An 18,660-nucleotide genomic window follows, 5' to 3' on the forward strand; every position below is an offset into this window, starting at 1 on the left:
AATTGTAGCTCCCTTAATTCCCACATGTTGTTCAAGGGACCCGGTAGGGGGCAATTGAATCATGGGGGTGTGTCTTTCCTGTGCTGTTCTCATGATAGTGAATAAGTCTCACCAGATTTGATAGTTTTATAAAGGGGAATTCCCCTATACAAGCTCTCTCTTGCCAGCTTTCTTGATTGACTTTGCTCATTTGCTTTTTGCCATGATTATGAAGCCTCCTCAGCCATGCAGAACTGTGAGTCAATTAAACTTCTTCCTTTATAAATTACTCAGTCTTGGGTATATATTTATTAGCAGCATGAGAACAGACTAACATAATAATTAAATAAATAGCATTGTCATTTAAACAGATGAATGGATTAATGATAGGAGATGTGACTGAGGCAAGGGTAGATGAAGCTTTTGAGCATGGTGGGGAAGATTTTGAATAGTCATATACTTACATGAAATGAATAAAAATATAAAATGGCTTTGAAAACCAGGTTGTTGAAACACAGTAAGAAGGTGCCGTTGACTGAGCCCACAGTGCAAGTTTGTGATTTTCTTCAGCAAACCTAGGTGAGGGAACAGTGTAGAAAGTAAAGAGCCCAAGAGCAAGGGTTAGCAAACATGTCTGTCAGGCAAATGAAATGAGAGGAGAGTGGTTTACCATGAAATTCAGACTGAATGGGCATCATATGTCAGCCAGGTAAAGACAAACAAACTTGCGTAAAGAGAGAGACAAGCAAATAGAAACACAGAGAAGGATCAGAGCAGAGTTTATACACCTGGTCTATTAGAAAAGTAACCAGTTAAGAAGTTATAATGAGAGATATTACAGATAAACTCTGTCTGGGGATGAGAAGTCAAGGGTGGTCTTGTTGAGTGTCTTATTTGGAGTAGAAACACAGGTCAAGAAGGGAGAATGAGGCTTGTGGATGTTGAGGTCACTGAGGATGACCCCAGGGGACAGAAAGAAAGGAGTACTTGTGCTCCAGGGAGGTCGAAGTGGGCCCTGGAATACAGTGTACAGAAGTGAGAATATAGAGAAAGGGCCCTAAGCAAAGATTTCAAGTAAGAAATCTCAAGACATGGCCAAAAAATGACAATGGTGACCCAGAAAGAGACTGAATCAGCAACCACCACGAGAGAGGGTGTCATAATGCCCAGGAAAAGCCAGGTTTCAGTGAAGACACAGAGGAAAACAGGCAAGTAGGTGAGGAAAATATTGAAGGGAAGCAGTATTTGCCCACAGGGTGCATGAGTTCCCATGGGCTAACCTGTGAACAACACTCCCTAGAGCTGTGCTCTGGACCACCTGAGAAGCTAAGGCACAGGATTAATAGGTCCCACTTACTAACTTTTCAATCTCATCTATCAATCTCCCCTTTGCTCATAATTTTGTGGTGATTTCTGGGGCATTCCAGGTTCATTTCTGTCTTCTGGCCTTTGCACTTGCATGTGACCTATATGGCTGGCTTTCTGCTAGGCCAGATCAAGTATCAGCCCATGTATCACCTCCTCAGAGAGGCATTCCCTGACCACTCAGTCTCCCAGCCCAGGCGCTCTCTCAGATTGTGCTATCCATTCTTCAAGGCCCATCTCACGGTTCATCTCCAAGAAATCTCTTTCATGTTTCCTATCCGCAGCAGGAAATATACAGAACCTCAAGCAGCTAATTGGCCTTAAATGAGCTGGTGGGTTAAATGTAGTCTCCTTAACTAGACTGCAACCTTCTGGAAGTTAGGCTTCCATGAGGTCAGGCACCCAGCACATGGATAAAAGTCTATTGTTGGTTGACACACTGATTCATCCAACTTGGCTGGAAAGTGAGGCTGGAGAAGGGGTTGATGCTTAGAAGGTAACAGGCCATATAAGAAGCAGGACAACATTTCACCTCAGTGGTTCTCAACCTTGGCTAAGTAATATTAGGGCTCTTTAAAAAATATGGTCCAGGCCCCACCATTGACCAATTAAATAAGAATCTGTAGGAATAGGAGGGGAGCATTAGCGTTATTTAAATTTCCCTTGTGATTCTGATACACAGTGAGGGTTGAGAATCTCTGCAAAGGTAAAAGAAACAAGCCCCCCAAAATGGAAGTAAAAACTTAATGTAACATTGCAGCTTTTAAATTCATATTAGCTAAGGAGCATTCAAAACTCTGAAATCATGGAATATTAAGAATTTTTTTTGTATCCTTTAGCCTTCCCACATGTCTTTCTTTAAAAGTAGCCAAGAATTTGGTGGTAAAGTTTCACTCTATCCACCTTCCATCTTACTTGTCCAGGCACTAAAATTTAAGAAGTGTCCATGGGTAGAATATGATGCACTCGGTATGTTGATGATTAACTGCGTGTATTACTTAATAATGTTTTGCACTGCTGCTCTAAGTATAATAGATCTCACAACTGAAAAAATACTTGGTATTATTTTAATAATGTAGAAATATCTGAACAACTTGTACCATTATGGATGTCTTTAAAAGCAAAGCTTCCCCCAAATTACCCCCACTTTTTAGTGTTGTTTTCTCTAAAGTATAACGGAGCTTCTGCAATTCCCAGTCTAAGGAAAGACTATGTAGAATTTTGCCTGTGGCTCAGAGGAATTGGTTCACTGTTTATTAGCCATGTCTGTGCTACAAGCTCCCCTCACTTAAAATGTTTCATAAAAATTTCTGACATGAATTTGAAGATTTTGGAGCAAAATGATTCCAGTAAAAAGCCTTGTGATTCATGAAATGTCTTCTCAGAAAAGGAAGGAAAATATTTTCCTTTCTTTTCAAGTTAAGAAACCTTGGGGGATGATAATAAACACCTACTGGAGTTAATTTGATTTCTACAATTAATACCAAGTCTTTATTTCTGGTGACTCATTCTTCATGTACTGTATTTCATAAATTTCTTAGTAAATTACTTCCTTCAGACAAATAACAAAGGCACAATAATTTTTTAAAGGATGTTTTAGGCCTGCTCAGTCTTTACATAACATGAAGGAAGGTCCCAGCACTGGTGGAAACATGTAGAGCAGGCATAGTTCCTCATGAACAGCAGCAGAAGGGGAAATAGAGCAGGGAACATATTTATCGACGTTTTCTATTCTTTCTCCAGAAAGGTCTGTTTGAGAACATGATGTTACGTTCCTTGCCAGGAAGCTAAAGAAACCCCATTGCCACACTTCTGACTCCAGAACATCAGAAACTCTGACATCATGAGAACCAGGGAAAAGTAGAAGAGTCTTCACCTCCAGTGATGAGGAGAAAGGGTGGAGGAAGAATGGTTTTTGGCTGCTAGAAAATGGCAAATCAGAAGCCCTGATACCCTCCTACTACCTTAGACCACCACAGAGGTAGACACAGATAAGAGTAAAATGTGCTCATAACTGGGTAACATCCAGTTCTACAAAAGAAAGGAGTAACAGAAAAGAAAGAAAGAAAGAAAGAAAGAGAAAGAAAGAAAGAAAGAAAGAGAAAGAAAAAGAAAGAAAGAAGGGAAGGAAGAAAAAAGGAAGGAAGAAAGAGAAAGAAGAAAGGAAGGGAGGGAGGGAGGGAGGAAGGAAGGGAGGGAGGGGGGAGGAAGGAAGGAAGGAAGGAAGGAAGGAAGGAAGGAAGGAAGGAAGGAAGGAAGGAAGGAAGGAGGGGAGGGAGGGAAAGAAAACCTTCTTTGTAGTCTTCTTCCATTTCATTGGTGTAACTACCCCCACCTGGCTAGTTTCAATCTACCAAGGAGAGGGCACTGACCTCAGAGTCAGGAAAAATTGACTTTCACAAACCAGTTCAAGCTGACTCTGGCCAGCTCCAACCAGCTCCAACACACCAGCAGTAGGAACTGGCATACATTTCTGTTAAAGTAAATTATAACGGAGACTGGGCTTTAAGAAATTCTGGGCCAGACAAATCCATTTAAATTTCATAAGTAATCTTAACTTTGCTCAATTTGCAAACGTAAGCAAAACTTAACTTAGGCTATTTCTTGTAAATCCCTATATTAAAGAAAAACGAAACAAGGTTAACTAATAAGAAGCCTAACTTACATAGAGACTTTTCAGCAGAAATGACCAAATAAAGCAACTGTATAACTACAACCAATCAAGTATTTCCTGTTTTACTTTCTTGTTCACCCTGTAAAAGCGTTCTTTTTGCATCCCCTCCAAGAAGCCCCCAAACCACAGCTGTCCAATTCATGAATTGGTATTTGCGCAAATAAATTCTTTTGAGGTTTACTGTGCCTCAGTTTACCTTTTGACATCCCAAGACTTTTCTGCACTATCTTATTCTCAACCTAGAAAACAGTTTGGTTGGGGAAGTGCCGGGATTGAACTCTCAGAAGCCAATGTCTTTAAATATTTAATTGGTCCAAATACATATTTTAGCACTAAGTCTCTAAATGTAAGTCTCCTTTGGGAAAAAATAAAAAATAACAGTAAAAAGTTTAACAGTAATAATAACTACTATATACTGAACTGCTTTTATATGTCATCTGTAATGCTAAGCACCTTAGCAGCATCTTATTTAACTGTTACAGCAATCTTAGAACAGAAATAATATTATCCCACTTTACAGATGAGGAAACAGGCTCAGAGCTCTTTTTAGCTGGTAAGCAGCATAACTAGAATTTATACTCTGGTCTATCTAACTCCACAACCAGTGTTTTAACCCATTAAGCCCCTCTCCACTCCTATGCAACTCCATGCACTAATCTATAGTAAACTCTACCCACAAGAGTTCCAGGAGTGCCTAGAGTCCTTGGTTATTGTCTTTAATTATTTCAACAGACGAGTTCTCAATACTTGCCAAGAACTGTGCTAGGCTCTAGGAATACAGAGAGGATTAAAATCCGGTAGACGCTCAGAGTAGCATTCATCACATTCTGTATCACATTATATGACAATCCTTCCCCAGCATCTGCAGAGTTAACAAAATTACAAAAATCCCCTTAAATTCGTTAAAGAATTTGGATTAGAGGACTAGCATGTAAGTAACCCTATTAAAACAACTACAAATCTTTCACAAACTTGGAAAAATAATTATAGGAAACAAAATATCAGTGACATTTCACACATTGTAATGTAGTAATAATAGAAAAGGTGCTATGAATTTTCCTTACCAACTCTTGCTTACAGGAAATTTTATAGGCCTACTCTGATTTGTAGTTTCAATAATAGTCTTGCAAATAGTTTTTACTCCATTTTGGATCATACACATATTGAAGACATTTATTTTTTTCCTCTCTGGTTCTTCATCCAAATGTATGATGACTTTCTGATTTTATGTTCCAGAAATTACCACTACTTCCCAGATAGAGGCTGACTTCCATTAGAGTGCAGCTCTGAAGCCACTGTTTCTTGCCCTCATCTTCATTTACTTTTCTCAAGGAAGGCTTCTCTGTAAAAGCTTCTTCTCTCACCTGTCATCTACTTCATCTCCTTTTACTAAAATCAACTCTTACCTCCAATTTCTTGTGTCTTGAATACACTGTGGAGGAAAAAATGTTATTCACATCTATAGAAATGGGAAGTCCAGCAGTTGCTGATTGACCTCATCCCATCTTGTTTTAAGCATGATATGATTGATCTTGGTACTGCTGGCAAAGCCACAAAATCATTCATAAATAGTGCTAAAATCCCCTTTCAAGTCCTCATCACACCTAATCTTAAGCATGCTAGGAGAAAACATTGCCTTTGCAGAAGTGCTTGCTTGATTCTGAAGATTCATGGGGTCTGCTGGTGCATCAAGGCAATGAGCAGATTTTTCACTCTTCAAATATTTCACCTTAGTGGCACCAGTTAGCTGGAAAAGGGTGTGAACATTAGTGGCACCAGTTAGCTAGAAAAGAGTGTGAACATTAGGGTTCCAGGATTAGTTGTATTATTTCAGTGTAACAAGTAACATTTTGGTTATTACTATAAAGTCTAATTAAAATAAATTTGACCATTAAAGGCAGGAAAGTCAAGTTGTGGCAAATTAGAAATCAACTAACATGAAGAATTTCCCACAAGGAGGACTGATTGAGAGAGTAATTTGTGTCTGGTCTTATGATCGCAGTAAACTCTTTGGAGAAAACAAGTGTTTTATTCTCATAAGACCACAGTAAACTCTTCGGAGAAAACCAGTGTTTTATTCTCACATTCGTATAACTCTCACATAACCTACTATATTATTTTCTACAAGGTAGACACATGTTCATTAAACCGACATTTAGGGCAAGGAAGCTATCATTATATCTCCTCTTTAGCATCCTGCAAACTGGGAATCATGAAAATCATAACACCTAGGACTCCCAAAATAAATCAACTTTCATCTAACAAACTCAACATTTTATAAAATTATAATACTTCAGTAAGGCAAAGTAAGAGAATACACAGAGAATGGCAAGGCCACTCTTTTAGATCTCCTGAGGGTGAGATTCAAGCAGAGATCCACGATCTGTCTTAAATGAAGGAGTGAGCCAGGTAATTTTCAGGGGGAAGAAACTTCCAGACAAAGGAAACCCAACTGTCAAGTCCTTTGAGACAAGAGCTTGATTTGATGTGTTCTAGGAATAGCAGGAAGGTCAGTATGGCTGCATGAGCAAGGGAGTGGCAGGAAATTTGAGAGGCAAATGGGACCACGGAACACTGGGCTTCATAAGCCATGGTTAGGACCTTGAATTTTATGTTTGATGGGAAACATTAGCAGAGTTTTGACACAACCTACCTTAAGTTTAGACATTTAGTTTTAAGACTTCCCTGTTAATTAGCATTCGAACCATTTTGTTGTATTAAATAGTATTTCATGGGTTCCCAAATAGTAACATTCTCATCTCTTTTTTGGTTTTCCAAAAAAGGTATTTCTAATCTTAATAATTTTAAGATTAGGGGAGCTATGTATTAAGAGCTGTTTATATAACATAAATATGCATTATAGACTTTTAATTAAAATAATTATTGCTTAGAATCTAAGGAGTCTTTATGGCTAAAACTAAGAGATCTCTTTTATGCCTTCTTATCTCATCTCAAATAAACTAGATTTCCTTTTAAACAATACAAGTGGGATTTCCTTAGTTGATTTTTTAAAAACCACAATTTATCTAGCTGAAAATTATTTGCTATTTCAATATATATATGCAAACATATATGAAAGAAAAGCTTATATTGTAGAAGGCATATGTAAATAAAATGACTTATTTTTCCCCTTAGAAAACAAGTTTATTGGGGGATTTTTTGCTCTCCCACTTTCTCCTTGATATTAGTGGGGATGAGCTTTGAACCTGTCCTTCTGAACCCAACAGCTGGCTTCTTAACAACTATACATTCCTGCTGCTGGCTCTGAGACAAGCAGAACTTCTGGGGAACATGCTGTTTTGTCCTGTCCTGTCCTTTCACAAAACCTGAGAAACTCATTTTTTCCCTCATCATTTTTGGTACTGATCATCTCACTTCATATACAAAAGTTGAAACTCCCTAAGTTTTCATTTTTGAATAAGGAAGGATGTGTTTCCCTCTGCCCCCAAAAAATCTCCCGTTTGACTAAATGCTTATGTTTATTGAGTGTTACAAGCTCCAAGCTTCCCAAGGGAGGTTGTCCTCTAATAGTGCCTTCCATCTCTGGCAAAACCATACCTTCCTATAATGACCTGGTATCCTTTTCTATCTCTACATTCTTTCTCTACCTAAACTCATCCTTTCTTTTGGCTTTAAATACCATATATACGCAGACAACTCCAAATTATTATCTCTTGCTCGAGCCTTTCCTTAAATACATTTTCTGTATTCATCTTCCATGTCCACCTGGATCTCTCACAGGTACCGCTAACGTACCATGTCAAAATAGAACCCTGAGATGCGTCCTTCCTTCTGCCCCTTTCGGAACGTTATCATCTCATCAGCACTACCATCCACCGACTGGCCTAAGGTAGAATCCTGAGTGTCAACTTTAATTTCTCACATTCCTTCACTGCCAAGTTACAAACCAGGAAATCTTTCCGTTAAAAATTTATCTAAAATTCATGCATTAGTCTAATGCAATGATCATTATCACTCCATAAACTACTGTAACAGCTTCCTTCCAGGATCCAGCTTCTCCTCTGGCATCTCTCTATTTTATTCTCCCACGCTACTTTTTAAACACTAATCATTATATTGCTTCTCTTCTTAAGATCCTTTACTTGCTTTCCATTGTGTTTTGCATGAAATCTAAATTTCTCATGTTGGCCTACAAGACCTGCATAATCTGGTCCATGATAACCTTTTTACAGTGTTAACCATCATCCTTATTATCACTATTATCACAATCACCTTGATTCAGAACCATTGCTGCTATTTCACCATTGCTTAATAAATGAGCAACTCAAGCCTCATTATCAGTGTTAAAAATTTCCTCAATAGCAACTTCTTCCAACTTACTGATGGACTCTGAAGGTATATTTTTTCATATGTATGGAGGTCAGAAATCTGTTTTTTTCTCACTTGACATACAGAGTCATTCAAAGTCACTACTTTGCTCATTATCCTCACTGAACATAGTCACAGGGCAGAGGTTATCCCAGGCATGCACAACTGTCTTTAGTTACTGCCATTACAAGCATTGACAACAGCATATACAACAGTCTTTATGCAAAACACACACACCTATGTTTATTGTTGGTAACATGCTGTTTAAGAAAATGTTTTTATATTTACTCCTTATTGATCTAAACATACCCGTCTCACATGGCCAAATTAATAAAGTCACATTTGAGGAAAAGCACATGCCATAAGCATTACTTTTGATGAGAATTTTAGCTGGAGAATAAGCAGAAAAGTTGCTAAGGAATAACAAAATCTTGCAGCCTTCATCCAGTCCAGCTTCCCTGCAATGAGTGTGAGCCACTGGTATAAAATGTTTATGAAAGCAATCAGAAAAGATGTCTCTGGTGACCCATGCTTTCTGTTAGCATACTAATGAATTAGTAAGAAATTCACTCTTCGAAAATACTGAGGATTCAAGCTTTTGCCTATTACAGCAAGTTTACTTTTGTGTGTGCCCACTGCATTAGCACATCCTGGCACAATTATCCTGTTTTTGGTATCCTGGTTTCCTGCAGGGCCTATCTCATCAGCTGAAGGCAGTGTCTTTCTGAGGCAAAAATAACAAAACAGTGATGTTTCATCAGCACTAAAGATTTGATCTAGTGTGAGACTTTTATCAATGATGATCTTGGCAAACTCATCAATAAGTTTCTCTGCTGCTTTCTGATCAGCAGATACTTGGTCACTACAAATATTTGAAAATTTTCATGCCATGTTTTTTCGTAAATTTATGCCAAAGAACTATGTATATTTACAGTTCTTTTAAATTTTCAACTCATGGTGATAGATCTTTGCTTGTTTTATGATCAGCATATCATTAAATGACATGTGTTCTTTGTAATGCTGATAGATCCAGTTTTTCAATACACAATTGAGATCTCCATTTTTAGTTTTGTGGAGTATTTTTTTAATTTTTCATTAACTTCAGCATAAGACTTCAACAGTTCATCCTGCTGTTTCTTTGAGTCATTTAAGGTGGTCATTTCAACACCATACTCTTTTTTTATTGTTTCTTTTTTGAGATGGAGCTCCAGGATAGAGTGCAGTGGTGCAATCTCAGCTCACTACAACCTCTGCCTCCTGGATTCAAGCCATTCATCTGCCTCAGCCTCCCAAGTATCTAGGATTACACACATGTGCCTCTAGGCCCAGCTAATTTTTCTACTTTTAGTCAAGACAGGGTTTCACCTTGTTGGCCAGGCTGGTCTCAAACTCCTGACCTCAGGTGATCCGCCCAGCTTGGCCTCCCAAAGTGCTGGGATTACAGACATGAGCCACTGTGCTGGGTCTCAACACCATATTCTTTTATAAGACATTTTGCATCTTCCATAAGATATTATACTACTGTCCAATTTATCCAAAACTTGACTTTCTGTGTTATAAGTATACATAAATGCTTCCTTTCTTTCTTATCATGCTACCCATAAGTATCTTCAGACCTTTTTGATATTTTCAACAGTATATTTACATCACAGAGTAGAGAATAAGAAAAAAAAAAAAAACACACACACAGACAAATGCACATAAATCTTGACCCCATGGAGGCAGAGATGTGAATCTGCTGTAAGCTCATTCATTCTGCACAGGTGCCATTTATTATTATTATTATTATTATTATTATTATTATTACTATTATTATTATTTTACCCTTTGTGGACTTGTTTTCATGGGGAAATCTGGGTGTGCATCAAAAAAACATATCACAGCTAAAAGGGCTGGGAAAGTCTTTTTTCTCTTGTTAATGCTGAATAAACTGTGTGTTGTGCACCTGCATTTTGACTGTGACCCATCACATGAGGTCAAATAGGAAATTTTCTACTATGTTATGTTGGTGCTCAAATATTTGGGGTTTTTTGAGCACTTCCACTCAAATTTTCAGATTAGGGATCCCAACATGTACATGCCAGAAACTAGCAGATGACTGAAATACAGTATGTACTCATTAAATATGGTTGATTAAATAAATGGATGGATGAATGAATATATAAATAAATATGTACAAATTTTCAATCCTGGTTTTTTCCATACGTGAAAGTTATCATTTTCCCTCTGAACTGTTGTGACATCATAACATTATAATTTATAAAATTGCTTTCAATTATACAAGGAAAGAATTAGAAAACCAGTTGGGATAGAAATGCCTGATGCTCTTCTTGCATATGTTGTTGAATACCAGAAACCTGCTAGGAGTTCATACATAAACAAAGTAGATGGAGAGAGCCGGGAAGATAGTGAGAATGCAATTTTTCTCTACTGTCTCTGCCTTGCCTTTCTCATATCACAGAATGACACAGTGTTAAGTGTTAAGCCATATCTCATTCAGCTCTCTTGTTTTATGATATTAAAACTGTGACTCAGAGAGATTAAATAACTTCCCCACAAATCCCACAAAGTTCCTGGCACAATCAGGACTAAAATACAGGTTTTCTTGACTTTCAGTCCAATGGTCATTCAATTAGTCACATCTCTATTCCTGCAGCCCCTGAGTTCTTCTCCTTAACTGTACCAGCTTTCCCAACAAAATTTGCTTGACCTGAATTTCTCTCTCTAGACATTGTATATTTCAAGACAATCTTTCTGTTTTTTGAACTGTATTTTCTTTTTCTATAGTAACATCAGCTTCTCTGAAAAACATATCCATCCACAAAGGATTAATTTTAAGTGTGAATGTGTGTGTGTGTGTGCGTGCATCCTTTTACTCACAGCCTTATAATGAGATCTTCCCAACATTTAAAGGGATACATCATTTAAGATATGATTTTCAAGAAATGCTTTTTGGGGCCTGTTTCCACAGCTGATGGGATCAAAAGTCTATAAAAGATTCTTTAAGTCTCCAAAGTATTAGCTCCTGAACTCTTTAAAGTTCTCAGCATTTTTCTTCTTTTCAATTTTTGTACTACTTTGCAATGCAACAGTTCTCTGTTGCAAAATAGGAGTAGAATGTATCTCATTGGACCTGGATTTAGTTTACCCTTTCTTTCCACTAAGGGAAAAGGGCACTATCCTAGTGAGAAGAACACTGGCAGAACAGCAGAGTGCTTAAGACCAACTCTCTTACGGAGCATGACATTTCTGTTAGAATAATAAGTAGGAAAAGAATCTTCCTACTTAGAATAATAAGTATACTTAGAATAATAAGTAGGAAAAGAATAAGTAGGTCAGCAGTGATATAAGCAGAATCTCATGAATAAGTAAACACAGGACCTATATCCTAGTCACTAATCTCCAGCCAATAAGCACTTTTCAACTGTGTAACTCTGAGCTAGGGGCTGCCTTTTCCTGAGTTTCTTCATTTGTAAAATAAGGATACTAAAAATGACTCTTAGAAGATTGCTGTGTTAAATGAAGTAATACATATGAAGTGCTTAAAATAGGGCCTGATATATAAGAAGTCCAAAATAAATGTTTGTTACTATTATAAATAATATGAACAAGTATCTTTGATAAGGGTTTAAATGAATCAGACTTATTTAAAAGTCCACTTTACACAGTTGGAGTTACTTACTCAAAATTAGGGCCTCTCCCTGAGCGCTAAGCTTATCCTCTAGTGCAGATTTCAAGAACAACTCTCTGGGATCCTCCCTCATTCTCTCCTTCTTTCTTAAAAATATATATTACATAACTATTAGCACTGCAAAGCTCTAAGGAAAAATGATAATCCTATGTCCTCAATCTAGAGAAGCTTCCAACACTCAAAGTGGGGGAAGGTTTTTAAAATATAGATTCTTCCAGACAACATAGGACCAGGGATACAACAGGCTTTTTTCTTGTCCTGAATAAGTAACTCACACAGTCTTTATTCTTAGAAAACAGAGCAAATGGTATATAACAAATCAGTAGGCTGTGTTTAAATATTTAAGAGATATTGAGATTTCTATTTAATTTTAAAGAGTTTCAACCTCTTTAAAATTATAGATGAAGGGTCCTGCTTCAGACTTTCTATATCAAAATACCTGAGGAGGAGACTGAGCTTTTTTTTTCTTTTTTCCATATCACGTATAATTCCCATATGCAATTTGAAAAAGTAACCAAAATGCAGAATCTTAGGTCCCACCCAGATTTACAGACCAAGAATGTGCATTTAAACAAGACCTTCAGAAGATCTGTATGCACATTAAAATGGGAAAAGCACTGGCCTGTGGTAGTCTTTCTTTCTCGGGATGGCGGTAAACAGATCACCCCTATGTCAGAACCACCTGGGATGCTCCTTTTTAAAAGTATACTTCTGTACTCTACCACAGACTGAGTGAAGCAGACCCTCTTGGTTGGAATCCCTTGAAATTGCATTTCAAACAAATTTCTCTCCCTGACACTTGGGCAATCTAAAGTTTGAGAGTTACCAAAGTAGCATTTTAGAACACTACATGCCATGTCATTTTCGTATATATGATTTCTTCATGAGACTAAAATCACTGAGCAAGACATACCTAGAGTTATAAACCAAATAGTACATTTATACACACAGAGATATATACACACACATGGCATTAGAAATAACTGCAAGTAAACTGTCTTTAATACTAGAAGATCAAACCTATCCAGGGAGGTTCCCTGAGCACCTGCAATGAAATGCAGATTAACCAGTTAATTGTGTCAGAGAGGAGAGGGAGTAAATTATGTATAATGATATCATTACACCTCTTGTACTCTTGTTTCAACATTACTTGCTTGTACTTTCTTGAAACATTATTAAAAATCCATTTGATTCTAATAAGTTACTTCCAATAGAAGTAAAAGTACTTTTCTATCCAAAAGATGTAAAAACAAAATAATCAAAATATCAAAATATATTGTTGTTATTTCTCTTCTATATAGTGACAGTCTTTACTAATAATTACTAAAGGCAAATTTCCCTTCAAATACCAAGCTGAAAGGCGGTACTCTGGTCATGCGGTTCCATAAAAGAGGCAGCCAATCTTTTAGATGTTTAGAAAATCCAGTTGGGTAAAATTTTCTCTTTTTCTCTGAGTGCTTATCATGAGAAAAGCATAACTCAAACTCAATTTTGTCCCAATTATCCCTGCAAACATCTGGACACTATGAAATGTGTGTCATGCCCATCTCAATTTAGATCTGGCTAACATTTTAGAATTACAAAATAATTTATCTTAAACTATTAAGAATATCACAAAGAATAGCACATAGGACTTTCTTTGTCTGAGTTAATGCTCCCCTAGGGAATTGACCAGACCAAAAAAAAAAAAAAAATTATATATATATATATATATATATTAACAAGGATAGAAAATTGCATTTGAAAAGCATGAGCAATTTTTAACATCTTTGGAACTCTGCTATCAGAAAGGTGACATACCTCAGAGTATAGGATTCCCATGTTGGTCCTTCACAGGCTTACTTCACCTCTACAGCTCCTTGAATCTTCCAGAGGTATTTCTATTGAATATCAAAATCCTTCCTGGCTGAGAGGAATGTCCCTAGAAGTCCAAGCTGGTGGCAAGCTCCAGGAATGCTTTTCTAGCAAATACCTGTGAGTACTTTTCTAGCAGCTCAGGCAGCAGCACACCTTCCAGAGAGCCCCAGCACAATGAAACAAAGGCCCTGGTGTCATGTGTAATGATCCAAGCCTGTATCATCTAATGTTACAACCCTGAGGAGCCGGTTTCTGAGTCATGTTTGCTCTGCCAGTGGTAACATGCAGGAAAGAAGGAAGCAAAGTTAAGGGAGGAAGAAAAGTTCTTACGTTGGCAGGAAGGACTCAGGGTTCAAACCAAGGTACTATATTTCAGACATTTCCTAATCAAAATCTGGTTTTCACTGACCATTGAAAAAGGCTAAAGACCAACAAACTTACTTGTGAGAGCCATATGTGTCTAGCAAAGAACTTGAAAAATAGTCTTCAAAATTCTCAGCCAAACAAATAACACTTTTCCAGCTATTTATGCAGTTTTGTAAACTAATAAATTTACTAACATAATAAATCTTAAGTTGTCTAAAATCTTATGATACTATTCACACATTTAGCTAGCTAAATTACTTTATAATATTCAATTTAAAAATCGTGTCTAAAATCAGTTACACTATTTTGCATTTTAAATTGCATCATCAATTTATCAAACATGCCAGTATGCCAAATGTCTTAAACATGGTAAACATTTTATATACTACATGTCATATCAATTATTCACACATTTTCTCTGAACTGAATACAATCACATCAAACTTCCCCAGAATTAAAATACCCAACAATCCACACACCCATTATAATCATGGGACCAGCCCAAACGGGGCCTACTTTGTTGATAACAAATGTCAAGTTACTTTGTAATAGAGCCAAAAACTGTAAGTCGTTTTGCCCAGGCATGCACAATAAAAATGCTTCTTGTCTCTGACAGCACCTACAAGCAATGATCCCTCTCTGGGAACCAAGAAGATGAGGACATGACTGGAACCTGAATGCAGGAACTTTTATAGAAGCTAAGGGCTCATCGGCCCAGAAGATCCAGGGCTAAAATCTGCCTCAACATAGTTTACCTTAAATGGTCAAATTTAAAGCCCTTTAATCAGTCCCTGCCAAGCCAACATTCCTAAACCCTTGCCCTTGCCCTCTGAGCCCATACATTTGCTCAGGATTCCAAATCAGGGAGACACATTTGAACCCACCTCCTGTCTCCTTGCTGGCCAGTCTTGCAACAGAACTTTTCTTTCCTCAAAACCCAGTATCCAGGTATTGGCTTCTGTGAGCACGGGGCAGCAAGCCTATTTGCTCAATAATATCATGGAAGAAATAGTTCAAACATCTCAAACAAATTGATGTGATTTTCCCAATCAGTTGCGATTCCTTAGTAGCTGGAAACTAGTGACTAAGATGCTAGGCCTGTGCAAATAAATATTCAGGGAAATTCTTCTTACTCCAATGGCAAATATACTGAGCTATTTTTATAGTTATTTCAAAGATTTCATGTTTTACTGTGCAGTTGATATCGAGGTCAGCCTCCCTGGGGTTTAAGAATTAGCTAATTCTTCCGTTGGAGGAGAGGGAAGTCAGCAATACCCACTAAGATTGCAGCTGACTTCCTCTTTGGCTTGGTTTGATTTTGTATTTCTGTAGTCTCTTAAGACATTTAAGTGTCTTCCCATTGACTTAGAAAAACATTAATGGTATATCCATTGGGTACTTCACTCTGTTATGCAATATTTGGTAACCTCTGGTAGCCTGTTTTGTAACCTCTTTCAACTAATTTATGTGGACAGAACTCTTCACTGTCATTACTTCTCTGCTAAGGTTGCTGCTAACTTACTTCTTCAAGCTTCTTCTTCCCTGACTGAGCTCTAAATGTTTTTTAAATATTCTATCAGGACTAGAACTCATCTCACTAGATTCTGTATCTCTTGACAACATCTTGTTCTAAAGGAACAATACTCAATGTAATTGCAAACAACATAGGATTGGCTCAAAAAAAAAAAATGAGAAAAGCATTGGACTCATTGCAACTGGTAAAACACTTGGATTTCATTCTAGGCTATTGGTTTTCAATGATGGGTGATTTTGCTCCTCGATGGACTGCAGAGTTAGCACTAAAAAGATAAAATGTTCAGTTAAATTTGAATTTCACATAAATTTCTGAAATGTCATATGGGACATACTTGCACTAAAAAAATACGTTGCTTAACAGAAACATCGTTTTATTAGAAATTAAAGACATTTGACAATGTCTGGAGACATTTATAGTGGTCACAAGTAGGAGTGGGTGCATGGCACTATAACCTGGGGGTGGGGGGCAGTGGCCAGGGATGCTGCTAATCACCCAGTAGTGCACAGGACAGCCTCTCAGAGCAAACCATTATCCAGCTCAGAATAGTACTAAGGTAGAGAAACTCTAGTCTAAGCCAAAAGGAGAATTAAAGTTGAAAAAAGAGGACTTGGTAAACTGTACCGTCAAATTGGAATATGGTGATATACTGTCAGAATGAGATTGGATAAGCAGATATATTTGTAAGTGTTAAGGGTTCTTCCTCTGGCAATTTGAGACTATAATTACAAAGATCGATAAAGAAAAGAAGTTTCAGAAAACAACTTTCTCAAATAAATGTCTTCTGTCAAGAATGTACCCCAGAGCTTAAAGTACAATAAAAAATAAAAATAAAAATAAAAGAAAGAACATCTGAATCAAACACTGAATCCTTAAAATTAGTGGCATACTTTGATGCTGGCTGTAGATGCAGCCAACCTCCACTGACCAGCAGCCAACTGTCTATGAGGAATGAGTCTCTTGGAAGGTATATCCCAAAGACTTCCCCCCAAGAGGGGTTCAGTAGAGCATAACAAGGGAGTGTAGTCCACAGAAGCTCGGTTTCATGCTGATATATCGATCCTTCAACATTGTCTAACACTGTCCAACATCGACCTTAGCAATGGAAGTTATCTGAGTCACACGACACCAAAATACATTACCAGCCAGCAATGAATCTGTATTGGCTCACGGCAAACTCAGTTCTTGCCTCCTCAGGAGAAAGAATTCGACTGAGGCCCATAAGATGGAAGAAGAAACCAAGGAAAGTTTTAGAGCAGGAGCTCCAGTTTATTAAAAGCCTTTAGAGCAGGAATTTAAAAGTCAAGCACATTTGGAAGAGGGCCAAGTGGGCAACTTGAAAGACAAGTACGCAGTTTGACATTTGACTTGGGGACTTATATGGTGGCATACTTCCAGGGTCCTGCATTCCTTCTCCCCTGATTCTTCCCTTTGCTGGGCTGTCCACAAGTGCAGTGGCTCACCAGGATTTGGAAGGGGAACATGCACAGTGTGTTTAATGGAGTTGTATACATGCTCACTTGAAGCAGTGTTTTCTTGCCAGCTGAATGTCCCTAGGAGGGAATATACCAGTTAAACTTAGCCATTTTGCCTCTTAGTGTGAATGCTTGAGCCCACTTGCTCAACTCCTGAGATCCTACCAGGAAGCTGCTGATCATCAGCTTCAGGTTTCTTCTATCCATTGGGAGACTGCCTTTCCCTGGCACTGGCTGTGACCAGTTATTATTTTATTGTTATTTATTTTTATTTTCATTGAGATGGAGTCTTGCTCTGTTGCCCAGGCTGGAGTGCAGCGGTGCAATCACAGCTCATTGCAACCTCTGCCTCCCAGGTTCAAGTGATTCTCCTGCCTCAGCCTACAGAGTCACTGGGATTACAGGCGCCCGCCACCTGTATTTTTGTATTTTTAATAGAGAAGGAGTTTCGCCATGTTGGCCAGGCTCGTCTCGAGCTCCTGACCTCAAGTAATCTGCCAACTTCGACCTCCTAAAGTGCTGGGATTCCAGGCATGAGCCACACGCCTGGCCCTCAATTATTACTTTAGAGAGACAGTTAACAACCTCCTTACCATCACCTGGTGTATACCTGACTTTCCTGGTGGGTGGGGGGAACCCTCCCCCACTCTGTTCATGTCTGACTAGCCACTTAATGTAAAATTGGCTCCCATTGGAGAGATTTAAGTAAAGGAGTGTTGTGATCAGAATTTAATTTATATATTAAGTTCACTCCAGCTGTTGTATAAAGAGCGGATCTGAGTCAGGAAAGAAAAAATAGCAAGTAGTTAGGAGGCTATTGCATTAGGTCAGCTGCATGATAATAGCTACGTGTGACAGAAGAGCAGCAGTGTGGATAGAGAGAATAGGATCAACTCTAGAGTTTAGGAGGCAGAAATAACAGACTTTGCCGACTGTGAGTTATTAGGCTATCTCCTAGAGTCAAACATATTTTTCTGTTTGGTTCCTCAATGCCTACCCTGGCATCCTGCAACTGGCTTTTTTTCCCTACTGGTCTGTGGAGACAAAAGTAACTTCATCTTGGATGCTAATCCACCACGTTCATTTCTGATTAACCTGCATCTAATAAATGTCTTCTGCTTCCTACTTTATTTACTGTCTTTAATGTAAGAACACCTACTCACTGTAAATCCTACCTTTAGACCAAAGCAACCTTGATGTTATCACACAAATAATAGGTTATTATGCACATAGCACTCTTGCCTGTTCTGGTGGGTTGTCTTTAATTGTCTCTATAGAGTATGTGTGCCCTTATGCTATATGAGCCCTGGGTCTGGGAAGTAGTGGTATGGAGATCTACCTGTCTTGATGCTGCAGACCACACTTCTGTCTGCAAGTTCCCCCAATAAAT

The 18,660-nt window shown here is 38.0% G+C and overlaps 1 protein-coding gene across 2 annotated transcripts in view; it reads right to left on the reverse strand.

The window, feature by feature from the left end:
• Nucleotides 1–14,426, reverse strand: part of ANKRD22 (ankyrin repeat domain 22) — a 30,539-nt gene extending 16,113 nt beyond the window's left edge. The window contains exon 1 of one of the 2 annotated variants that reach the window (XM_074382540.1): nt 13,839–14,426. In XM_074382540.1, the coding sequence (XP_074238641.1) occupies nt 13,839–13,859 (21 nt within the window). In that variant the 5' untranslated portion in view covers nt 13,860–14,426. The remainder of the gene's footprint in view (nt 1–13,838) is intronic. The other variant, XM_003922430.3, reaches the window with a different exon arrangement.
• Nucleotides 14,427–18,660: the final 4,234 nt, after the last annotated feature.

The sequence above is a fragment of the Saimiri boliviensis genome, chromosome 12, assembly GCF_048565385.1.
Source record: "Saimiri boliviensis isolate mSaiBol1 chromosome 12, mSaiBol1.pri, whole genome shotgun sequence".
NCBI lineage: Eukaryota > Metazoa > Chordata > Mammalia > Primates > Cebidae > Saimiri > Saimiri boliviensis.